Source organism: Chiloscyllium plagiosum, chromosome 2 (assembly GCF_004010195.1).
Source record: "Chiloscyllium plagiosum isolate BGI_BamShark_2017 chromosome 2, ASM401019v2, whole genome shotgun sequence".
Lineage (NCBI taxonomy): Eukaryota > Metazoa > Chordata > Chondrichthyes > Orectolobiformes > Hemiscylliidae > Chiloscyllium > Chiloscyllium plagiosum.
The window spans coordinates 137,220,965-137,247,621 of NC_057711.1; the positions used below are offsets into that span (position 1 = coordinate 137,220,965).

Below are 26,657 nucleotides of genomic sequence, written 5' to 3' on the forward strand. Positions count from 1 at the left end.
TTTGTTTTCCCAAAATACAGCACCTCGTATTTATCTGAATTAAACTCCATCTTCCACTTCTCAGCCTATTTGGCCCATCTGGTCCAGATCATGTTGTAATCTGAGGTATCCCTCTTTGCTGTCCACTACACCTCCAATTTTGGTGTCATCTGCAAACTTACTAACTGTAACTCTTATGCTCGCATTCAAATCATCTATGTAAATGACAAAAAGTAGAGGACCCAGCACCAATCCTAAATTGTAGAATTTCATGGCATCGGGAGAGGCCATTCAGCCGTGTCTGTTCCAGCTCTTTGAATGAACTATCCAGGTTTTCCTACTTGGGATACCAAGTGCAAGTAACATATTTCTAAGTGTATATACAAGTTTGCTTCGGAGGTAACTATTGAAATTAGTTTCCTTACCCATTTTAGGCAATACATTCCAGATCACAGCAAAGTGCTGAGTTAAAATGGAAGTTAAACCAGAAATGAAACTTAAGGAAATTAAGGGTCTAAAGGAAGATGAATGGAAGAAGCTAAAAGTTATCAGGAAGATACTGTTATAGTACTGAGAGATTAATTCAACTGTAATTAATTTAACAAAACCGGAGGCATAAAAGCTACAGTAGAACTGGATTAAGCATATTTTCTTCTTAAAACGAGAAAGACTACAGAAGACTACAGCACAGAGGGATTTGGGAGTACTTGTAAATAAACATATAGAAGATAAGAGTGGGCCATTTGACCATTGAGCTTGTACCGCCATTCAAAATGATTATGGATGGTCATCAAGCTCAAATCTTGCTCTCCCTTTAGCCACAAGAGCCTATTTACTTTCAGTTTGAAAATGCAGTATTTTGGTGTTAACCATTTTCTGTGGATTCCACAGGCTCACCACTCTCTAGGTGAAGAAACTTCTCCACATCTCAGTACTAAAAACTTTATCAGTTATCCTTAAACTATGACATCTGGTTCTACACTCCATAACCATCAGCAACATCCTTCCTGCATCTAACCTGTACAGTCCTATTAGAATTTTATAGATGAATAATTGGTAATGATAATAGGTAAATACATAAATCACAAATTGCTAGCGTTCCACAGGTAACGGGGAAGGGCAATAGAATGTAGTTCTTTATTTCAAAGGGAATGGACTGTATCAAAGAGAAGGTATTGCTAAAACTATACAAGGGACTCATCAGATCAAGATGGAATACTGTTTTGGACTCTTTATCTAAGGAAAGATATGCATTGAAGACACTCCAGAGAAGATTCACTAGCAAATCCCAGATATGGAGGGACTATCTTCTGAGTAGAGTTTGAGTAGGTTGAGCCTGTACTCATGGTGTTTAGAAGAATCAGAGGTGACCTACTGAAATATGCAAGATTCTTAGAGGACTTGACAGGGTAGGCTCTGAGAGATTGCTCTCAGTTGTAGGTCAGTCTAAGATCAGAGAGCATAACAACAGAATGAAGAGCCACTCAACTAAGACAGAGGTGAGGAGGAATTTTGTCTCTAAGGATACTGAATCTGCGGAATATTTTACCACAAAGTGCTGCTGAGGTTGAGATTGATACATTTAATCAATATGGGAACTGGGGAAATGACAGCAAAGTGGGTGTGAGGGTTATCAGATCAGCCATGATCTCATTGAATAATTGGTGGAGCAGACTCAATGCAGTCTACTTCTGCCCCCATATCTTATGGTCCTTTCTGCCGCCTCTGATTTTCAGCAGTTCTCTACTCTCAGTGACGTAACAAATTGCAAGGAATTTGTGACACGATTATAACGTACAAGTGATTTAGAGATTTTTAAAAAAGTTCTGATCTTTCCTTACTGATTATTCCTGGCATACCAGGAATAGATGTACTGAAGCTAAAACGTACAAGTGCATCATATTTTGGAAATTAATTGTTTGCAGAGGGCATGATGTCCAAGTACTAAAAGAAAAGTGCAGTTAGGAGTCGTGGTGCCAAACATTTTGAACAGAGAAATAGTCATTGATGGGTGTAGGGAATTAGTGGGTGAAATGAGAATAAGTGTTCCAAAAAGTGCACATTAGCATTTGAATTAATCAAGCTGTTGGGAAGAAGAGATTTGTGAAACACAAACGTAAAACAGAAAATGTTGGAAATTCTTAGCAGGTCAGTCAGCATCTGGAAGGCCATTATCCCAGCTTCAAGTCTTCATGCCAATGTAGTTTCCAACATCGTTTGTTTATTTCAGATTGCCAGCATTTTCAGGGTTTTTTTTTAGCTTTTCGTTTGTAAACCACAGATTGAGAGAGTGTGGATTGAAATGTAATCTCCATTGTCAGGGATAACCACGGATATCATGTTCAGACAAGTTAACTGTAGCATGACATAGTAAAACAGCAGCTTTTAACACTTAGAATGGCATTTAGATTAAGTCATAACTGCATGACATTTGTGATCTGCACCCCAAGATTATATCACACATTACAAGTTATTTGCCAAATGTACTTTCTTGAAAAATTCTGATCCTTTATTACTGATGCAACGACAGGAACAAATTGGATGAGACAGTATGAAGGAATTTACACAGTACCAAAAGATGTTGTTCAGCCTATCACGTTTGTGAGAGCCCTCTGCAAAGGAAACTCAGCTGATCCCACTCTCCTGACACACAGAACCTAGACTGCTGCTCACAAACATGAGGTAGTACTTTTATAATGTAACAAATAACAGCTATATAATATTAGTGATAGGCTCTTGAGTGCTATTAGGCTGCAATTTATTAAACATGCATTACCAGACAATAAATTAAAGAAGCAAGTCACAGTAAACATGAGCTTTGAGAGATCAGATAAATTGTCATTTCGCATGTGAACTCTCATAAAAGTTGGTATACATGAGATGTGGTTATACAGCACAGAAAGTCATGCTTTTGGTGAATATGAATAAACCAATGCCCTTATGCCAATTTTGTCCTCTCTCAATGACCAAAGGAGAATCAAAAATCGAGTCATAGAGTTATACAGCATGGAAACAGACCCTTTGGTCCAACTCGTCCATGCCAACCAGATATCATAATCTAGTCCCATTTACCAGCATTTGGCCCATATCTCTCTAAACTCTTCCTATTCATATATCCACCCAGAAGCCTTTTAAATGTTATAATTACATCAGTCTCCACCACTTCCTCTGGCAACTCGTTTCGTACACAGACCACCCCTGGCATGAAAAGGTTGCCCCTTTTAAATCTTATCCCTCTCACCTTAAACCAACAGCCTCTAATTTTGGACTCCCCTACGCTGGGAAAAAGTCCTTGGCTGTTCATCCTATCCATGCCCCTTGTCAACTTATAAACCTTATAAGCACAATCCTCAGCCCCTGATGTTCCAGGGAACTTGGCCCCAGCCTATTCAGCTTTCATCTATAATTATATTCACACTCTATTCCACCACAACCCTATTCATTAATTTCTGCAACATTCCCCAACTATTCCACTCCCACAATACTTCTCAATTTACCGATCATTTTTAATTTCATGTTGTATTATCTTGAATATCATCATTATATTTGAAATTAATCATCATTGGCTTTCAGGAAGAACTACTCACTTTCTCTGACCTGAATGCTGTATAAATACTTCTCAGAATAGTTGTGATCTTTACTTATATTCATGCAGAGAATGAACACTGATGACAAAGACAAAATGTTTTGCAAATGGATGATAATTCTTTTCTTCAATGTCTATCAAGTGTATCTATTATTTCTTTCCTTTTCCCAACCTTTATCCGCTTTCACAAGATATAAAACGAACCCATGAAAAGTTTCTGGAAAATATTCTCAAAACTAAATATGCAGTCCTACTTATGAACATTAGAGTCCTTGCTGGAATAGGTGTATATACGAAAACGTATTTTAGAATTGAACCCATGTTAGTGCAAGAACAGCAAAGTGGCTACTCTTTACCAGAATTTGACTCATTACTAAACTGTGGTCTGATCAGAATGTTGTGCAGCTTGACCACAATTTCGTCAGACTTACATTCTACTGGTTTGATTGTGTTCTTCAATGTTCTGACAAACACAAAATACCATAGATACTGGAAATCTGAAATAGAAAATGCTGAAGCGTGCAGCAATCAAGCAGCTTCTCTGGCGATTGAAACAGAGCTGAAAAAGCAAGAAATGCAGAGAGTAAGTACAGTGGCAAAGATAGGGTGTAATAGGGTGGAAAGCAGCAGAGATTGAAAAGGATAAAGTTTGACACAAAAGGGGTTGTTGGCACAGAGTGATTGGCGAATTGTTATGGACCAGACCAAACCCCCTCAAAATATTTTAAGGAGACAGCCTAGAGCCTAACATTTTCTTATTTTAAAGGTAAGTGTAAGGCAGTGCATTCCAGATGCAATTTCATTGGTCAAACTACTTGGCATTAAGCAAAGCAAACTATTTCTATACTACAGTTAAAATAGAGACAAAATAAAAAAGAAAAGAATTGGCTTAACTGTAACTCTATCAAAATGCTTACCAAATAATATATAGATAAACTACTACTAATTAACTGTTCCGATATAGTAATATCCCATGGACACAGTTTTAGCAAAGGCAAATTCAGTAAAATAGATTGTCTTACATGCAATTCTAGCAGCAGGAACAAAACCCCAATTGTTAGCTGTAAGAGAGAGAGGAATAAGAACTTCCATGTCCAGCTTCAAGATCCCAGCAACTGCTGAAAGCTAAAACTAAAAATCCTAGTTCTGTGGGAGCTTGAGCCCCATCCATTCAGACTGCTTCGGTTGTGCCAACTTAAAAAAAAAGCCTCACAAGCTGTTTACTTCACTGGCTTTGAGCTGACAACTTCATACCTTTGTCTCAACCTTTCTTCACAAAAACAACCAGGACAAAACACACCACTTCAAGCCATAGTATTGCCACAGCATATAAACAGAGCACATTCTTAAGGAAGTACTTAACAGAGTGCAAAAGTTAGGTTGCAGTTCCCCAATATGATGGTTTATTTTGGGATTATGTTTGGCATGAACTTGTTGGACCAAAGGGTCTGTTTCCGTGCTGTGAGACTCTATGATTCAATGATGGAGGGGCTCCATAGGAGCTGCGATGTGCCATCAACCCAGACGATTATTTTGTTTTGGTTTCTGTGCTATGACGTTCTGTTAACCATTTGTTGCTTGTTTTACTGTGTCCCACAGGGGACTTTAGCAAGTTAGAATTTGTTACTTCAGAGTTGCAAAACTTGGAAAGTTGGTGCAAATGGGGATTCGCTGAAATGGGGGAGTTCAGTTGAACTGAAATTTAATGGACTTCTTTTCAAACAATTTTTTTTAGAGCTTTGAAAACTGTAGAAAAAAAACTAAGTCAGCGCTTTAGATAATCCGCCTACGAGTGGCAGTTAATTGTCAAGTAAGTAAGTAGAAGGAGCACTACAGGACTATTAATTGTTGCTGGAGAAAGCTGAGTCAGCAAAAGTAACTTGTGAGCGGCTCTAAAAAAAGACTATACAGAATTACCGAGAGGTTAAAGTGAAGGTTGTGTCTTCAACAAAGAATGGAGTTGGGAATCTGATGGAAGGGTTAATTTGGTGCCTGGTTGGAAGGAAATGCTGCTTTTTGCTTCTAATCATCACCACTCATGAGAGTTTGAGGCAATAATTACTTAACAATTTTAAATCAATGTTTTAGTGCTTAAATTTAAGTTAGCGTGATGGACTGCATGGATTGTGGCGTTTGCAGAAGCAAGTGAGTTTTTAAAATAAGTTGTTCATGGGATGTGGGCTGATTAGTTCAGCACTTATTTCCCATCTATTAACTTTCCAGAAAGCAGTTAAGATTCAAGCACATTGCTTAGGGACTACAGTCACATTTATACAGAGTTACATTTATGGCCACTTGATATCTCAAAGCAGCTAAATATATTTGAACTGTAGTCATTGTTACATGTTGGAAATATAGCAGCCAATTTGTGCATAGCAAGCTCTCAAGACCAACAATATGATAATGGCTAGATAATACATTTTTGTTACAATGATTGAGGGATAAATATTAGTTAAGACATTCGAGATAACTCCACTTTACTTTGTCTAAATACGACCACTTAATCTTTTCGTCCAGTTGGGAGGGCCAATGGGACCTCTGCTCGAGAGTAGTTGTGTTTGGTGATGGAATCACACTGTTCTTGGGGAAAGTGGCAAGAGATAATACACTCAATGCACGTGAGAAGTGAGCACTAGGGGAAGCCTAGTGTAGTTGTGGGGTTGCAGAAGGGATGACAGCAGAAGCACAGCGAATGGAATGCACAAGGGTCAGGGCCTGGCAACTATTTCTACAATGAAGGTCCACACTGGAGGCACCGACCATGTCTTTAACTTGTATCCCTTGTCACTTCTAGAGCTTCCAGAGGGAGGAAGTCTGTCTGAACAGTTAAGGCACCAGAGACTGCCTCTCTATGAAGGAGTCTTGACAGCTACAAGTGGTCAGAAGCCTAACGTAGTGCTTGTTTAGCTTCTTCCAAATTTGTTGGCCTTCTGCCCCATGTTCGTGGCCAAGATTATTTGACAAACGTCTTATTGATGGACAATCAATTTTCAAGCACAAATTAGCTTTCAGTTAGACAATACTTGCTTTCACTGATCTGATGTGATATTTTTAAAAGTTGTCAATGATCTTCATCTGACCCCATATGTGAAAGACAGAGGTTGAGGTAACTTATTGGGAAAAGAATTTATTGAAACCAGTGATCTGAATTATTGGACCCTGTGGTGGATGACATGAACAGATGATAGAAAACTTCTGTAGAAAACAATTTAAAAAAGGAATACACTGGGCATGCGGGTAGCAGACAAAAATTGATGTAAGTCGGTTTAAAAGTTGAACCAACAATTCTTGAATTTTTATTGATGTTGTATGTACACTGACAGTAACACACTGGGAACAGACAACAAATGCAATCACTGTCATCAGCTGGAACACAAATTGTCTTCACGAGTTGAAACATCTTCAAATCTCTTAAGTTTCAATGCTTTGGTAACATAACTGAACCTTCCTGACTGATCTGAAAATCAAAGATAAGCATCTTTAAAACACGTTCCTTTGAGTTGACTTAGAATAAGATTACGCTTTGCAGTAACAATAAACATAATTGAAATTTTAGCTAGGGCAGGAAATGAAGATATCAGACTGAAAGCAGCAATGTGTAATTTTCATGAACAGCAAATGTGTAATGTATGACTAACCTGATGTTGAAAACTTTCATCTCTAACATCTCACCCATACTTTATATCCTGAGGAAGGACAGCCATCTTAACACTGCTGCTAATTGCTACCCTGGGTTATTGTCTGGGGAATATTATATCATTGTTTCTAGCCTTCTTATTTGAGCAACGAAGGCAGTGGGGTAATTTTAACAATGGAAGCCGAAGTCAGTATTTTCCAATGTGAATTAGTTATCATGGAAGTGGCAGGAATTTACATCTTCATATTTTAAGTCTCTCAGTTGTTCAGGGAGTACGAACAGCTTGTGAGGTTCTTTCTAATGTATATCTATCAGCTTCCCCATGATATAATCAGAATCAAACAGGAAGGTCTTTTCATGAGGAGACCTGGTGGGAAAGAACAACGGGGTTGTCATCAAAGGCAAGTCAGAGATAGAGTGGATCTGGACAGGAAGAGGTTCAAAACTTTAAGCTTTTAAATATATATTTAATTCTTTGCTTTGAAATATAAATACAGTCTAAATAAATGAAAATAAAATTGAAGGAATTTCAGTTAGTGAGTGGTTAGGGAATGGTGTGCACTGCCTGGAAATGTGGCGATGCAAGTTCAATTGAAGCAATCAAGACAGCACCAGATGGTTGTTTGGATAGAAATTGTGTGCACTGATGTGGGGAAAGGGTAACAGATTGGCACCAGGGAATAGAACTGGAGCAGGTATAATAGACAGAATGGTCTCTTTCTGAGTCATATTAACTCTGCGATTGTGTATAAGTGGAAAGCGAAGCAAAAAAAAAACAGGTCACTACTGCGGTCTGTGCAAACGTGGCTAGCAATGAAAAGCTACTGTTTCTTAGGAAAGTCTAAGCCATGTTGCTTTGCAAATGTTAAGACAATAGCCACACAGAAAATGAGGGCAAAAAGCTGCTTGGATAATCTCTAGCGTTGTTAAGGCACAGATCAAGAAAGTGGACAAAATGTATCTGCAGGAGAAAGGGACAATCAAAGGCAACTGTCCCATACACCCTAACATTGCTGGTCTTTAAGTTCGGCTTGACTGGAGGGTCTGTTTCCATGCTGTAAGAGTCTATGACTAGGACTATAAGCTGACACATTTGCTCCCCAATATCATGGCCAAGTTCAAGTCAATGGATTGGGGGGAAATTAGGATCATAAAAAACAACTACTGATGGCAGCTGATCTCTCATGTTATTGAGACTGTCCATAAGAAGGAGTATAAACCAAATGCTCCAGACAGCTTTGTGCATGAGGCAGCAAGTGGGAATGATGGCAATGGGAAGTCCACCATGGCAGTTTCAAATAAGTTGTTTCTGCACAAGTTGAGCATGAGGAGGAGCAGGGTGAGGCCAACCCACCCAATGTCGTCTCAGCTTTTTTTGGAAAACAGAAAAGAATTCAAGGTTACCTTTGCTTTGCAGATGATCCTGGAATAGTGGCAATTGAGAGTAGGACTAAACATAGGTCTGGCAATGAACAGGTAAGATGATCCGTAATATTTGTTCAAGTCTGCATCCATTGAACTTAAGGGACTAGAAATGGTTGAATGGGCAAAATGAAGGAGATTAATGTGTTTAATTGGGACTAGGGTTTACAAGGTGGAGATGAGGATGTGTCTGAGAAGATTAATATCTGCAGCTTTTTGGTGAATAGAGTCAAAGGCTAGACAATTACTATTTTGATTGCATTTGTAAGCAAATTGGGAGGGAGACTTTTCCATAGATGGAAGTAGATTGAGGTGATCAAAGATATCTGTATCTGTCATTGATGCATGAAGAAATGCTCTCTGATCCCCAAAGATTTTAAAACTTTTTAAAATATAAATTGGGTGCTAAAGTACTCTGCAATCTGTCTTTTGACTTCAGAGACTGAAGTTCAAATCCAACCTTTGTTTCTGACTGAATGAGGCCTGTGGAAAATTTGTTTTGGCAGACCCAATGGGTTTCAGTGCATGTGTTGATGGCACAGAATTTCCCATACTTTGAAATTAAATCCATAATCTAATTCAAAAAGGCAACAGAAATACTTTGTGTGGGAAATAGAAAAACTAATTGCTGCAGGACAAATTTGCCTAGACCATTCACCACCAGCAGTTACTGAAGGTTTAACCCTCCAAAAAATTCTATTAAAATGTGTAGATTTGCACAAGTAACTCCTGGTGATCAATGGATTAACTTTCTGTTACCTTTGTTGGATGCATGCTTTATCACTCTGGTAAAGGCTAAGTGTCACACTTATGGAGAAGAAACTTATTCACCTAATTCCACTTCTAAATTACCTGTGCAGCATGCATACCATTCCTCACATGATTGAAGACCTTCACGCAGGTAGAGATTGTGTGCTGACTACCCTGCTGAGTTGATGCAAATTTGCCTAGTTCTATTAGATCTGATGTGGAGGTGCCAATGTTGGAACTGGGGTGGGCAAGGTCAAAAGCTACACGACACCAGGTTATAGCCTAACAGGTTCATTTGAAATCACAAGCTTTCAGAGCGCTGCCCCTTCATTAGGTGAGGTCTCCTGAAGGAGCAACACTCTGAAAGCTTGAGATTTCACATAAGCTGCTGCTGTGTGCTTCTGACCTTGTTCTATTAGAAGCAGTGACACACTGCAGAAATACTTCAGTGGAGAAATATTCAAAACACAGGAGGAAAATTACATATAAAATTTCATCTTTCCTTTGATGGCAACTTGCGGGTTGGTAGTATTTCCATGTATCTGTCACACTTGCCCTTCAAGATGGAAATAATTGTGCGTTTGGAAGGTGCTGCCTTAGGATGAATTTCTGCAATCCATCTTTTAGATGTTGCTGCTGAATGTCGAACAGAGTGGATTTTTTGTGGATGTGGTGCAAATCAAACAGGATGCTTTGTCTTGGATGGTAAATGGTTAATATCTGAGAACATGTACAACATCTTACTGAGCAAAAACAATCAGGTGTTGCCTTCATTCCTTTCCAAGCGTAAGTTTTTGGACATCTCATTCTTCTTGGGCATAACCAAACACACCGATTTTAAATATTAACAAGTTTTGCAATTTGTTTGTAAAATATGTTACACGGAGCCATGTGGTTGCAACACATTGTAGAGAACAGATAAATTGATATTTTAGGCACTCTGTACTTTCCAAGCCTTTACTGATGGACTTCCCCTACATTGTATGTTTGTACACACAAGGGCACAGACTGCTCTATCAAAAGCATTTAATTTTTTTTTCCTGCTGGACAAAAGGAAATACGAGAAAGGAATTAGGGCATTTGTGCAAGTTCTAAAATGAGTAATTAATTTCAATCATCAGGAAAAGTCCCCAAGTTTGTACTTGGTTGCCTGTCTGTTGGTTTATAAAATTTTGCACACTGAAAATTTAAAATGAAAACAAAGAATGCTTGAAGTAAGAAGTGGGAGGGATATTCCAACTTTGGCTGTTTGCAAGGGAGTCTCATAAGTCAAAACTTATTGACATTCTGATAGGCAATTTTCTGACTATTTTAGAAGGGTGGTTGGAAAATAACTCTCCATACCTCTGAATTGCTGATAAAATTGGATTACAGCATAGACTCAAATCCACAATTTTGTGTTCTAGAGCAACAATGTTAATAACTTACACAATTTGCCAATTACAGTGAAGCAAATTTTCTGTATTGGCTCTGTTTTTTTTTATTCATACAAGGCCAAGATGGTGGTCACTTGCCTCCCAGCTGAGGATTTGATTTACATGCAGCCAGAATAACCAAAGACGAGATGCTCGGGTGTCTGCACTGACACGATTATGTTGTATTTCCATAACTTACTCTCAAACATTTGACGGTGTCAGACCAATCCATGGATGCAATCTGTGGAATTGCAGTGAGCATAATACTTAAAGCTTTGTTTGCATTCTCCTTCATTATTTTGAGGACCTTTTCCACAGAGACCTGCAGGTTTAATGAGGTAAATATGTATCAGTTTTCTTAATAGGAAATACCTACACATTCATCTCCATGTCAGTTCCTTTCCACGTTAGGAAAGAATAATTGAATTTTACAGTAAAAAGGCAGCCATTTGGCTGAATGTGTCTGTCCTGAATTAGAGTGGTGCTGGAGAAGCTCAACAGTTCAGGCAGCATCCGAGGAGCAGGAAAATCAATGTATTGGGCAAAAAGAGCCCTCCATTCCTGATGAAGGGCTTTTGCCTGAAACATCGATTTTCCTGCTTCGCGAATGCTGCCTCAACTGTCGTGCTTTTCCAGCACCACTCTAATCAGAATCTGGTTTCCAGCATCTGCAGTCATTGCTTTTACCTGAGCGTGTCTGTCACTCCAACACTCTCCTAGGCAGCACCTATCAAATCCTAACAACTCTCAAAGTAAAGAAATTTTTCCTCATCTCATTCCTAACGTTCTTGCTGACAATCTTGAGATTGCAACCCCTTGTTACTGACATACCAACTAGTGGAAGAAGAATATCCTTCCTTACCCTGTCAAAGTCGTCTATAATTTTCAACACCTCAATAAGGTCACCCCTTAATCTATTCTGCTCAAAAGAGACCAAGCCCTGTTCATCTAATCTTTCCTTGTATCTAAAATAAATTTATTCCTGGTATAATTCTAGTAAATCTCCTTCGCACCGTCTCCAAAGCTTTAACATCCTTCCTTAAATAAGGAGTCCAGGACTGAACACAATATTCCAAATGTGTTCTAACCAATGATTTGTAGAGGTACAGCATCACTTCCTTGCTTTTATACCCTATGCCTCTATTTATAAGCCAAAAGATCTGGAAACCTTCTTAACAAGTGTTTCAATTTCATGGCCAGAGAATTATGGACTTGAACCCGGAGGTCCCTCTCCTCCTGCACTTGCCTCAAATTTGTACCATTGAGCCAGTATTGCCTCTGTGTTTCCACTACCAAAATGCATTATGTCATATTTTTCTGCATTGAAATTTATCTGCCATGTTTTGAGAGACAAAATTGCAAACATTTTGTTGAAGTAGTTTAAGATTTCTATGTAAAATTCACAAACGAAATTGGTCCAAACCCATTCCCCTAACATTAATTCCTATGACCATACGTGATCCTTAATAATGCAAATCGACTGCGTATTGTAGGTTAGTGACATTTCCATAATGATATCAACATCATAACACTTGACAGCACAGATTTATTGGGTTCATAACATTTCAGGATTCACCATATCCCAGGACAATGCTGATGCTCCAGCCATTAGTTCTTAGCTTAGTTGATGCAATAATCAGTGATAGCTAATCTTAAACATATAATTGCCAGCTGAGCTCCACACCTGGTACAATGTTGAGAATAGCTTAACTTTCTCAAATTGCTTTGTTAGTTTCTAGCCCAGAAGGGTGGCAGCTCAAATGGCACTTCTGAATTTGGACTCATAACACAGACAGATACTTTGATGCAATGATAACCTAGTCTTTCGCTAGCAGACAGACATGACTTTCAAGTGAGATATTAAAATAAAGTAGCCTGTTGCAGTAATCCAAGTAGAATCTGATAAATCCAATTCTCTCAGTCTGGGTGAATAGTCCTCTCCAAAACAATCCTACTTAACCACATTAAATGGTCAGATGGATTAGCTATTTGTAAGACTTTGCTGTCTGAAAATTATTGCCAATGTTTGCTTATTTAAACAACAATGCTTCAACACAATCCAAGATTAGGTGGATTAGCCATGCAAAATTGCTCATAGTGTCCAAGGATGTGTCGGCTAGATTGGTTAGCCATTGGAAATTCAGGGTTACAGGGATAGGGTAGGAGGGTGGGTCACTCTATAGGTCAGTGAGGACTCGATGGGCCAAATGGCCTACTTCCCCACTGTAGGGATTCAATGAAAAGATAATTAGTTGATTATGAAGGATCAAAATATAAGATTGAATAGCATCTGTAGCATAAAAACGGGTCCTATCAGTTCATGGGGGTATTTATACCTCACTTGAGCCTCTTTATACTTTTCCTCATCAAAAATCTATCATAACCAGCTGTTCCCTTCTCCCTCAAATGCTCAACTAGCTTCTCCCTAAATGCAACAGGACTGTTTCCTTCAATCACTGTATTGTGCTGAGTTCCATATTCTTACTACCTTCTGTTCCTCCCGAATTCCCTTGGCTTTCTTGATGACTGTTTATGTTGATGTAATGTTCTAGCAATGCTCTTTCCCACAAGAAGAAACCCTTTCGCTGTTTGAACTGGATCAAAATTGCATAATTCTAAGGACCTCTATGTGAATTCCCCCCCCACGTACCCTTCATTTTTCAAAAGGCATCCTGAGGTGCTACGTAAATGCCCAGTTTGTCTGACATTTAACTTTTTTTTGAAAGCTAAAAAAAAACAAAATAAATTTGAATTAAAAGAGAATCTAATTCGGTAACATCAGCTACGCTTTTGACAAAAGGCCATGATGTGGAGGAGCCGGTGTTGAATTGGGGTGGACAAAGTTAAAAATCACAACACCAGGTTATAGTCCAACAGGTTTATTTGGAAGTACTAGCTTTCAGAGCACTGCCCCTTCGTCAGGTAGCTCCACAGCTACCAAATAAACCTGTTGGACTATAACCTGATGTTGTGTAATTATGAAGGATTATTTAATAGGTTTATTTGGTAGCTGTGGAGCTACCTGAAGGAACAGCTCTCTGAAAGCTAGTACTTCCAAATAAACCTGTTAGACTATAAATTGGTGTTGTGTGATTTTTAACTTTGATAAAAGCAGCTGGATTTGCCCTCCAGTGATGGAAACAGAGGGTGGGAGTCAGGTAACTGTCATTTTGATATATTTTCTAATCAACCTGTTCGAAGATGTTACTATACACAGTGGAGTAGGTGGGACTTGAACCTAGGTTTCCTGGTTCATAAACAAGGGCTCCACTATTGCATCACAAGAGCATGGTGATTGTCATTGTTACTGGGTGCCCCGGTTGCCTGCAGACAGGCTCACCAGCCATTTAAGGACTGGAGGTGTCAAAGCCTGTCAGGTTTGAAAGGAGCGGAGTGGGGGAGGTTGAAATAGAGGTAAGTTAAGGGGAAAGAGTTCTTTAACATGGAGGCGCGACTGTTCCATTAAAATCCCAAAATGGATTTTGCAACCAGGCCAACTCTCTCAGTGCAGCTTCACCACTGGTGAACCCAACCAATCCGGGAATGCCTGCAGCCCTGCCTGGAGTACTGAGCTGCCCAGTCTGCTGCCAGGAGGATGCCCACAGATGCTTAAAATGGCCTCTGATACTTGCAGGAACCTGACTGAAAAAGCCCAGTCATAAAGTAAGCTACATTCATAGAAGAACTCTGATATTTCCAGGTTTTACTAGCTTCCTGTCCTCTCATATTTGATGTTAAAATTGGCGTCTTTTCTTTAGGTCCTTCCCAACCTTCTTTCTGACCTACATGGCTTATCTCCCTGCTCACTCCTGTAGTTTCCTCACATTGCCCAATGACTGTCATGTGTCATTTTCTCTCTGCTCACTGAGTGGTGGCAGAGACTACAATCACCACTCACCCCCTCCCCATATTTCATCCCCTTGGAAGTAGGAAATAATGGAGGGAACATGCTTGACTTAGACTTTTAAAAAAAAGGCTAGCCCAACCTTTGTTGCACGAATGTAACATTTCACTTAAGAAAAATGAAAAGGGGATGGATGTTTTTATTAATTATAAAAAATGGCTTGATGGCATCTGTGCTCTTTGGGGTGATATGGTGGCTCAGTGGTTAGCACTGCTACTTCAGAGCACCAGGGACCCAGGTTGATTTCCATCCTTGGGTGGCTGTGTGGGATTTGCACATTTTCCCTCTATCTGCGTGGGCTTCCTCCAGGAGCACAGGTTACCTCCCACAGTCCAAAGATGTGTTGGTTAGGTGGATTGGCCATGTTAAATTGCCCATCATGCCCAGGGGTATGCAGGCTAGGTATGTTAGCCATGGGAAATGCAGGGTTATGGGGTAGGTCTGAGTGAGATGGTCTTTGGAGGGTCAGCATGAACTCGATGGGCCAAATGGTCCCACCCTGTAGGGATTCAATGATTCTTTCCCCTATTAAATATAAAATACCATGCTACCAATGCTATTATTATTCTGAATTCTGTATCATGAATAAAAAGAAATCTAAGTATGCATAAATGCGCCAATGTGGTGAAATCTTGTGATGCTATGAGGAGAGGAGCATCTTTAATAAGAAGGCAAACCATACACCTTGCAACAGTGGAATGGAGGTTGTTGCTTAATTGGCAGCAGATTATGGGCGTGTTCCACTTCCTGAAAGCAAGCAGTGGGATCCTACTTTTAATATGAGAATTTAGTTGTATAGAATGTAAACATTACTGAAAGAAGACACAATGACAAAGCTATTCATGTGTTTTTTGGATTCAACATATAATGAACAGCTATCTACTGGTTGTAGATCCCAAAGCCCCAGGAGACCCTATCAAACCATATGCCTTATTGACCATTCACATGGGGCAGACAGCCTATTGTGCTCAACCAGCTTGTGTTTGCAAGCTTCAGAACTATCTGCTTTTATCTAATTGGCTGGACACCAACAACTGCACACAGTGAACTCCACACTGCATCCTCCGGTCCCATCACTGGGACCCTTGACACGAGAATGATATTGTGCCCATTGTGAAGAACACATTCAAAATCAGCAGCGGATGTTAGTCAACTCTCCCTCTCTCTGGTAGTCCTCCAAAATGACATTTACTCTTGGCAAGAATCAGCCCATGGATTTTGTTTCACATGGGTGGCTGTGGTGCTACAGCTAGATTTTATTCTTATTATTGCAATGATGATAATGCAGCCGGGAATTTCACAGTATTCGGTAGAAAAGAAATTAGCCGTAGGTATCCAAAATAGCCGCAGACAAAAAACAAACTACAGATATTTTGAGGTAAAAACAATGACTGCAGATGCTGGAAACCAGATTCTGGATCAGTGGTGCTGGAAGAGCACAGCAATTCAGGCAGCATCCGAGGACAGGCAAGATCTTTTGAGTCAAGCCATTCAGATCTGTTATATTACATTGTCAGGAGCTGATGGGCCTTGAACCCAGGCCTTTGGGCACAGAGTTTGGTAGACTTGCACTGCACCCCACAAGAGCCCTCACAAATTTGTATCCGTCCCTGGTAGTAAAAACGTCACACTCGATTGAGAGTTGTAGCAATAAATGATCAATAGTTCATACAAATCGCATGTGTTGTCATGGTTTTTCACATGAGTGTTACAATACCTGGGGCTTGTTTCCATTTATACGTAATAGATATATACTGATAACAACAGCTGGTCCATCCAATCAAGCTTAATATCAGCAGACTAACAGCTTCTCACCAACTGTTCCCACCAACCTAAGAGAACCAATGAAGTCTCCCAGTAACTGATTACTGTCTTTCTATGAATGCTAAGTTCTGCATGTTATTGGTACCATTTCTGAGCACTCTCAAACTGTGTAAAATATTCATAGCAGTGTAAGACAGTAGGCAGAAGTACAGGCAACACATGTTAAAAAAAGTACACATGCTCATTTAATCAAGATGGAGATTAGCAATTAGAGGTTGGCTTTCTTTGTTGTTCTATGTTACTTTCTGGTATAATAGTTAGAGGTCATATATGAATCACTGAAACAAAACTGAGTTCATTTACGTACTAAAAAAAACAGCTTTTCTAAGCAAACATCCAGATGATTATTAACAGGATTGGGGGGGGTTTGAACTAGAGGAAGAGGCTGAATAGGCTGGGGCTAATTTCCCTACAGCGTCGGAGGCTGAGGGGTGACCTTTATAGAAGTTTATAAAATTATGAGGGGCATGAATAGGGTGAACAGCAAAGGACTGTTCCCCAAGGTAGGGGAGTCCAAAACTGGACAGCATTCGTTTAAGGTGAGAGGCGAAAGACTTAAAAGGGACCTACGGGGCAATATTTTCACACAGAGGGTGATGCATGTATAGAAAGAGCTGCCAGAGGAGGTGGTGGAGGCTGGTACAATTACAACATTTAAAAGGCATCTCGATAGGTACATGTATGGGAAGGGTTTCGAAGGATATGGGCCAAATGCTGGCAAATGGGACTAGATTAATTTTGGATATCTGGTCTGCATCGACGAGTTGGGCCAAAGGATCTGTTTCCAAGCTGCACATCTCTATGATTCTGTGTCCACTTTCCTTTAAAACTTAATTTGACCTTTTGTTTTCCTGTCTGTTTGCCTTTTAACTTTTTCAGAAATAATTTCTGTGAAGGTAAAGAAATCAACTAACGATAGGAAAGATTGACATTGTTGGATTTTTTAGTTCAAATCTTCCCGAGAAGATAAAGCAATAATGATGTAAACTTTAAAAGACAACAGAGCTGGAAAATAGAAGAAAAGATGTTAAAAATCAAAATTAAGTTTATGCAAATAGTACAAGTATGCAAATGGATTGCTGGCATTATAAAACAAAAGATGCCTCCTTTACCTGAGCACTGCCAATAGGTAAGAAATGTGTGATGAATGAATTGGAAACTTAGCAAGTATTAAAGGAATGCTTCCACTACGCAGGGTATAGTATAATCATCCAGTCTTAGTGAGAAAGGATTGGGTCACACACCAGTACTTTAACCAAACATTAGGGCAGCAATGTGGGCAATGGGAGCTGAGATAACTGAAGGGAATTTGGTTACTGCGAAACAAATCAATAGAGACACAGTGACAGACATTTAAGGGGATATTCCAGAATACTCAGAATAAATATATTCCTATTCCAATTAAAAATTCAGAAGGGAGTGCACACCATCTGTGGTTAACTGAAGGGAAAGCATCAATTCAAGGAAAAAGCAAAGATGAACAGTAGGACAGATAATTGGTCAGAATAGAAAGAACAGGAAAGACTGCAAAGCTAATTCGGAGAAAGAAATTAGAACAGCATAGGAAACCACATCGTGATTCTGCATGTACTGAAAGAGGAAACAATAAGTAAAGTGAGTGTAAATCCTCTAGAATGAGTATGGGCATTAATGCATCAACACCCCCCTGTCGCTGCTCACAGACCAACTTTGAATTACCTAATCTGAATGGTGTGATCGCCTTCTGGTATAAACTATCCAGGTGACCGTCCCCCTGCCTTTCTGGTGCAACGTCTGCAGCTCAGGCTCAAGCTCAAGCTCAGCCTCCCGTTCAGGCTCCTACACAGACTCCAGCTCAGACTTCTGTTTAGGCTCCCTGTTCAGACTCCAGCTGTTTAAGAAGGGTGGTAGGACAAGCCAGGGAACTGTACCCATGAGCCTGACGTTGGCGGTGGACAAGTTGTTGGAGGGAATCCTGAGGGACTGGTTGTACATGTATTTGGAAAGGCAAGGACTGATTAGGGATAGTCAACATGGCTTTGTGCGTGGGAAATCATGTCTCACAAACTTGATTGAGTTTTTTGAAGAAGTAACAAAGAGGATTCATGAGGGCAGAGCAATAGATGTGATCTATATGGACTTCAGTAAGGCACTCGACAAGGTTCCCCATGGGAGACTGGTTAGCAAGGTTAGATCTCATGGAATACAGGGAGAATTCGCCATTTGAATACAGAACATTGCTTGAAGGTAGAAGACAGAGGGTGGTGATGGAGGGTGGCTTTTCAGACTGGAGGCCTGTGACCAGTGGAGTGCCAGAAGGATTGGTGCTGGGTCCTCTAATTTTTGTCATTTAAATAAATGATTTGGCTGTGAGCACAAGAGGTATAGTTAGTAAGTTTGCAGATGACACCAAAATTGGAGGTGTAGTGACAGCGAAGAAGGTTACTTCAAATTACAAGAGGTCCTTGATTAGATGGCTCAATGGGTTGAGAAGTGGCAGATGGAGTTTAATTTATTATAAATGTGAGGTGCTGCATTTTGGGAAAGCAAATCTTAGCAGGACTTATACACTTAATGGTAAGGTCCTAGGGAGTGTTGCTGAACAAAGAGACCTTGGAGTGCAGGTTCATAGCTCCTTGAAAGTGGAGTTGCAGGTGGATAGGATAGTGAAGAAGGCGTTTGGTATGTTTTCCTTTATTGGTCAAGAGTATTGAGTACAGGAGTTGGGAGGTCATGTTGCGGATGTACAGGACATTGGTTAGGCCACTTATGGGAATATTGTGTACAATTCTGGTCTCTTTATCAGCAGGATGTTCTGAAACTTGTAAAGATTCAGAAAAGATTTACAAGGATGTTGCCAGGATTGGAGGATTTGAGTTATAGGGAGAGGTTGAATAGACTGGCGCTGTTTTCCGTGGAGCGTCAGAGGCTGAGGGGTGACCTTATAGAAGTTTATAAAATCATGAGGAGCGTGGATACGGTAAATAGACAAAGTCTCTTCCCTGGGGTAGGGGAGTTCAGAACTAGAGGGCATAGGTTTAGGGTGAGAGGGGAAACATATAAAAGAGACCAAAGGGCAACTTTTTTATGCAGAAGATGGTACATGTATGGAATGAGCTGACAGAGGAAGTGGTGGAGGCTAGTACAATTACAACATTTAAAAGGCATCTGGATGGGTATATGAATAGGAAGGGTTTGGAGGGATATGGGCCCGAATGCTGGAAGTGGGACTAGATTGGGTTGGGATATCTGGTCGGCATGGACGGGTTGGACCGAAGGGTCTGTTTCCATGCTGTACATCTCTTATGACTCCCGTTCAGACTCCAGCTCCACAATTCAGATCTCCCGACATAGAGGAGACCACACCGGGTTCAACGGATGCAATGGATGACATTGGTAGAGGTACAGGTGAAGTGGAATGATCCCTTGGGGCCTTGGACAGAAGTGACAGGAGTGGTGTGGGCGCAGATTTTGCACTTCCTGCTGTGGCAGGGAAGGTTGCCAGGAGTGGGGTGTGGCCTGGTGGGGGTGTGGACAAGAAGAGGGAATCGGGGTGGAAATGATCTTTTTGGAACGCTGATAGGGGTGGGGAGGGAAATATATCTCTGGTGTAGGATCTGTTTGGAGGTTACAGAAGTGGAGGAGGAAGAAGTGTTGTATGCAGGGGTTGGTGGGGTGGAAGGTGAGGGTCAGGGGATTCTGTCCTTGTTGCGTTGGGAGGGGTGAAGTTCAAGGGCAGTGGTGCATGAAGTGGAGGGCATCGTCAACCACATGTGAAGGGAAATTGCAATCGTGGAAGAACGGGGTCATCCTGGGAAAACATGTGGCAGAGGCTTTGGAATTGGGAATAAGGGATGGCATTTTTACAGGAGGTAGGGTGGGAGGTGGTGTAGCCTAGGTAGCTGTGGGAGTCGGTGGGCTTGTAGTATATGTCTGAGGTTAGTCGGTCATCAGAGATGATGCTGGAGAGGTCCAGGAAAAAGGAGTCTACAACCACATAGTATCAACATTGAACTCGCCAGTTTCCAGATCTTCCCACCCCATCTCATATCCAACCCTCTGACTCAGCACCATCCTCTTGACCTAACCAACCTGTCCATCTTCCTTCCCACCTATTCGTTCCACACTTCCCACCGACCTATCACAATCACCTGCTACCTTTACCCACCTGTCACCATCCCACCTACCTTTCCCCTCAGCCCTACTCTACTCCCTATGTTTTATCTCTCAGCCCCTTTTCCCCACCCTACGTTCCTGATGAAGGGTCATGCCTGAAACGTCAACTCTCCTGCTCCTCGGATGCTGCCTGAGCTGCTGTGCCTTTTCCAGTTCCACACTTTATCGACACGGACTCTCCAGCATCTGCAGTCCTCACTATCTCCTGCCAGCTGGGAGATGGAACAGGGTATTCAGCATTTCCTCCCCTCCTACTTGCTGATGCCTGGTCCCTTGATCAAGCAAAGTGCATGACAATGAAGAAACTTCCAACCTCCTCTCAGATCACCCATGTTGAGACCCTGTCACTATTTGAGTGAAGATTCATTGCCTACTTAAGGGCCTAAATTGGCAGTGGGGTGGGAAGGCTGTTGACAAGTTTTTCTGCCCCAGACTTAATCTTATTTATTGTTGTCACATGTACCTAAGTAAGTGAAAAGTTCTATTTTGCGTGCAGTACGGGCAGGTCAGAACATACTAGAACATCCAGATCATTGGGTGTTTAGACAGAGCAAGGAATACAGAGTTATGACTGCAGAGGAGGTGTACAAAAGCAAGACTGACATTAGATTTGAAATTTGAGAGGTGCATTGAATCTGTTCTTGAATCTGTTAGTACGAGTGCTTAAGCTTTTGTATCTTCTGCTCGATGGAAGAGGTTGGAAGAGATTATAACTGGGGTGGGAGGGGTCTTTGATGATGTTGGCTACCTTTCCATAGCAACAAGTAGTGTAAATGGAGACCATGGATGGAAGTTGGTTTCTGTGAGGGACTGGGCTGTGTTCATAACTTTCAGTGGTTTCTTGTGGTCCTGGGCACAGCAGTTGCTGTACTAAGCTGTGATGCATCTGGATAGAGTGCTTTCTATGGTGCATCTGTAAAAGTTGGTGATTGGAATAGAGACAAGGAGCAACGGGGTCCCCAAATGGTATTGCATCCCAAACAAGATACAATTCCCCCCAACTTCCAAACATGCCTCTTGGGAGGATATTAAATGTTACCCTACATCACTTATTGTTTTGGTTGACAGTTTGGAACGCAAAATGTGATGAATGAATAACATTGATATCAAAAATAGCTACTAATTGGAGGTGTGTCATGACATTAATACATAGACATGCCGAAAATAGGCTCCTGAATTCTAACAAATCTTTTCTACAGCTTGGATCATACAGTTGAAGCAAAGGCTTTGTGCTGGGCCAAAATCGTACAGGGAGGTAAACAATTTAAATTTTCAATAATTTGCCCTGAGTTATAAACATCTGCAAGATTATAGGTTTGAATCCATGGCTGTACAGAGTTAGCTACTATTAGCTAAAGTTGCAGCTTAATTTAGCAATGCAATCAAAAATTAATCTGCTGTTCTTGATTATCACTCACTAATGCATTCTAGAAATTCCATATATAGCATTTGGCTCATCTATGATTCATCCAGTGTTTTTATTCAGTTGTGGGATGTGGGCATCGCTGGCTGGCCAGCATTTATTGCCCATCTCTAACTGCCCCGAGAAGATAGGGGTGAGCTGCCTTCTTGAACCGCTGCAACCTACCTGCTGTGGGTTGACCCACAACTCCATTAGGGAGGGAATTCCAGGATTTTGACCCAGCGACAGTGAAGAAACGGCGATATATTTCCAAGTCAGGATTGTGAGTGGCTTGGAGGGGAACTTGAAGGTGGAGGTGTATCTGCTGCCCTTGTCCTTCTAGATGGAAGTGACCATGGGTTTGGAAGGTGCTGCCTGAGGATCTTTGGTGAATTTCTGTAGTGCATCTTATAGATGGTATACACTGCTGCTACTGAGCTTCGGTGGGGGAGGGAGTGGGTGCTTGTGATGTAGTGCCCATCAAGCGAGTTGCTTTGTCCTGGATGATGTCGAGCCTCTTGTGTGTTGTTGGAACTGCACTCATTCAGGCAAGTGAGGAGTATTCCATCACACTCCTGACTTGTGCCTCGTTGATCATGGACAGGCTTTTGGGAGTCAGGAGGTGAGTTACTCACCACAGTACTCCTAGCCTCTGGCCTGCTCTTGTTGCCACGGTGTTTATGTGGCAGGTCCACTTGTGCCTCTGGTCAATGGTAACCCCAAGATGTTGACAGTGGTGGATTCAGTGATGGTGACACCATTGAATGCCATGGGACTGTGGTTAGATTGTCTTTTATTGGTGATTGTCATTGCCTGGCATTTGTGTGGCGCAAATGTTACTTGCCACTTGTCAGTCCAAGCCTGGACATTGTCCAAATCTTGTTGCATTTGAACATGGACTGCTTCAGTATCTGAGTCATCATGAATAGTGCTGAACATTGGACAAATGTTTGGCGAATATTCCCACTTTTGGTCTTGTGGTGAAGGGAGTGTCATTGATGAAACAGATGGGCCTAGGTCACTACTGTGAGCAACTCCTGAGGAGATGTCTTGGAGCTGAGATGACTGACCTTCAACAAGCAAGACTATCTTCCTATGTGTCATGTATGACTCCAACCAGCAGCGAGTTTGAACCCTGATACCCATTGATTCCAGTTTTGCTAGGCCTCCTTGAGGCCATACTCAGTTAAATGCAGTCTTGATGTCAAGGGCTGTCACTCTCACCTCACCTCTGGAATTCAGTTCTTTTGTCCATGTTTGAGCTGTAATGAGGTCAAGAGCTCAGTGGCCCTGGCAGAACTCAAACTGGGCATCACCGAGTAGGTTATTGCTGAGCAGGTGCTGTGCTGCTTGATAGCACTATTGATGACACCTTCCATCACTTTACTGATGATCAAGGAGGACTGATGGGGCGGTATTTAGCTGGGTTGGATTTGTCCTGCTTTCTGTCTACAGGATAGAGTTGGACAATTTTCCACGTTGTCAGGTAAGTATCTGTGTTGTAACTCTGCTAGAAGAGCTTGGCTAGGGGAGCGGCAAGTTCTGGAGCACAAGTTTTCAGTACTATTGTCAGAATGTTGTCAGGGCCCATAACCTTTGTAGTATCCAGTGTCCCCAACCATTTCTTGATTTCATGTGGAGTGAATCGAACTGACTGAAGACTGGTGTCTGTAATGTCGGGGACCACTGGAGGAGGCCAAGATGGATCATCCACTCAGCACTTCTGGCTGAAGATTACTGTGAATGCTTCAGCCTTATCTTTGGCAATGATGTTCTGGTCTCTTCCATCTCTGCCGATGGGGATATTTGTGCAGCCTTCTCCTCCAGCGAGTTAAATACCTTTCTAACACTCACTATTTAGGGGTCATTTGAAGAGTGGTTGAGGACACTGGGTCTGTACTTGATGGAGTTTAGAAGGATGAAACTCATTGAAACTTACAGAAAACTGAGAGGCCTAGATAGAGTGGACATGGAGAAGGGATTTCCACTAATAGATAGGTTAGCAGCCAAGGACACAGCCTCAGAGTGAAGGGATAACTCTTTCGAACTGAAATGAGGAGGGATTTCTTCAGCCAGAGAGTGGTGAATCTCTGCAACTCATTGCTGCAAAAGGCTGTGGAGGCCAAGTCATTGAATGTGCTTAAGACAGAGATAGATAGATTCTTGATTAGCAAGGGGATCAAAGATTATGGGGAGAACGTGGGGAAATGGGGTTGAGAAACATACCAGCCATGATTGAATGGTGGAGCAGAACTGATTTGCTGCATGATCTAATTATGTTCCTATATCTTATGGCCTAACAGTCATCAATGAAAAATAGGCATGAAGTAGTAGGAGAGAGCTGGAGATATTGTAGGCCTTCATGGGAACAGGGGAGAGGAAAAGGAGAAAAATGAGAAATTTGGAGAATTGAAACAGTAGCACTTTCTAGAAATAAGATTTAACAATGCATCATTAATTTTATTGCTTGGTGTCACCATGTTGAATTGGAACATAGCCCATTATGGGCTATCACATAGATTTGCTGCTCCAAATTCAATTGAACAAACCAGTCTAGAACCTATTTCATTTTAATTGCAGAAATTTCTGGGAAAAATAATTTAACAAGGATACAGATGTCAAGCATTTCCTTTTTCCTTTAATTTAATAGAGGCTAGTATCTTGTTTCAGCAAACTGTGTTTATAGAAATGAACCTCGACACAGCTGTCTGGTTCTTCTGCTGTCAGGCCTTTCATTGTGTCCCAAGTTCAATGTGGGTGGCGTTTCCCTATTGCCTTCTGGGCCACGTGATGGTGTTCCACAGTAAATGCATTGGTATTTAGAGGTCAGAACCTTGATCACAGCTGAGAATACCAACAACCAATCTAAAACAGTGGATGGAAATTTCAGACAAGGTTCTATATTGAAAGAGAAAACTTTAGGTCAATTCTGGTGATTTGGATAAAGATAAGCAGTATCTTATCTCTTACCAGGAAAAGTAAAATTAGGTCTTATCAGGGTAAAATGGTAAAAGTTTAAAATTGAAGGCGCTGTATCTAAATGCATTACATACTGGTAGCAAGCTAGAAAAATTAGTGGCAATACAGAGATAAATGGGTATAATCTAATCACCACTGCAAAACCATGGCTGTACATAAACCAAATTGGGACTTCAATATTAAAGAATCCTTGACATTTGAAAAAGAAATGGTGAATTGAGGACAGGGGAAGGGAATTGGAAAGTAGCCCTGAGGTGGAGGATTAATATTAGCTCGAAATGTAATCAGTATTGCTGGAGATAACAGGGACAAAAATGAATCATTTATAGGTTTTAATTACTGTTGGAAATTACTGTTGTCAAAAAAAAAAGGAACTTGTAATAAAGGTAATGCAATCATTGTGGATTATCTTAAGCTTTGTCTAGACTGCACAACCAAATTCTGAAAAATAGTTTTGGGGACAACTTTGCAGAATCGGTTCGAGTCAGATTTCAATATTCAAAAAAATGCTGTGGAACCAATCAATAAAGATGCTATTTCGGATCGTGACCTCTGCAAAAGATTGTGTGTTCAGAATTATCCGCTGAAACTGAAGATAACATGATAGCGCTTTGCATTGAGTTTGAAAGTGGTATGCTTAGGCAGTAGATAGATAATTAAAGTTAAATAAAGACAATTACTTAGATATAACAGGTGGACCAGAAAAGGAAGAGTGAGAAATCAGGCTAAAAGGTGTGAACATGTTGTGAATATTTAATAAACTGTTTTATCATTTTCATCGAATGTACATTCCATTGAGAAATGAGAACTCCACTGAAAACTCCACCTAAGGCTGAATAAAGAGTTTTGCGATAACATGAGATCTAAAGAAAAGGTTTGTAATACTGCAAAGAAATGTAGTAAATTTAAGGACTAGGACCTGCAAAAGAAGATCAAAAATTTGATGAAGGCAAAGTAAATATAAGAAGAAATATAAAAGCAGATTGTAAGAGCTTCCATAAGTATTTTTTTAAAAATAGACAAAGTAACCAAAAAGTTCCCAATGACTAAAAACTTATTATGGAAGATAAGGAAATGGCTGATGCATGGAACAAACACATTACTGTATATCTGTCTTCAAAGCAGAAGACGCAAAACACAAACCAGACAATGGGACAACGAGAGCGAGCAACTTTGTTATTAACATTAGCCAAATAGAAACAGGAAACTTTAGAAGAACTAAAAGTTTACAATACTCCAGGCTTGGGTTTCTCAAAGAGGTCGCTTCAGAGATAGTGGATTCACAGTTTGTGATCTTTTAAAATTCTACAGATTCGAGATCTGATCTGATTGATTTGTAGGTAGCAATATAACCTCAAGAAAGAGGAGAGAAAATTTGCCTTTATGTTTGAAGTGTGTAACTCATAAAATAGAAGAAACAGAGCCAGTGGATATAGTATCTTTAATATTCAGATTTTCCAAAGATATTTGATAAGGTTCGACACAAAAAGACTGTTACTGAAGATAAAGGGTCCACAGGATTGAGCGTATTATATTAGAAAAGATCGTGAAAGCATAAAAACAGAAAGTTACAGGAAATGAATCATTAAGGTACCAGACGATTT

General features: G+C 40.6%; 1 protein-coding gene across 2 annotated transcripts in view; it reads right to left on the bottom strand.

The window, feature by feature from the left end:
* Positions 1 to 6,830: 6,830 nt before the first annotated feature.
* LOC122564254 (methylthioadenosine phosphorylase) overlaps positions 6,831 to 26,657 on the bottom strand; it is a 198,486-nt gene continuing 178,659 nt past the window's right edge. For both annotated transcript variants that reach the window (XM_043718939.1, XM_043718941.1), the window contains exons 7-8: positions 10,989 to 11,111; positions 6,831 to 7,022 (exon numbers count right to left, since the gene is read on the bottom strand). In XM_043718939.1, the coding sequence (XP_043574874.1) occupies positions 6,984 to 7,022; positions 10,989 to 11,111 (162 nt within the window). In that variant the 3' untranslated portion in view covers positions 6,831 to 6,983. The remainder of the gene's footprint in view (positions 7,023 to 10,988; positions 11,112 to 26,657) is intronic.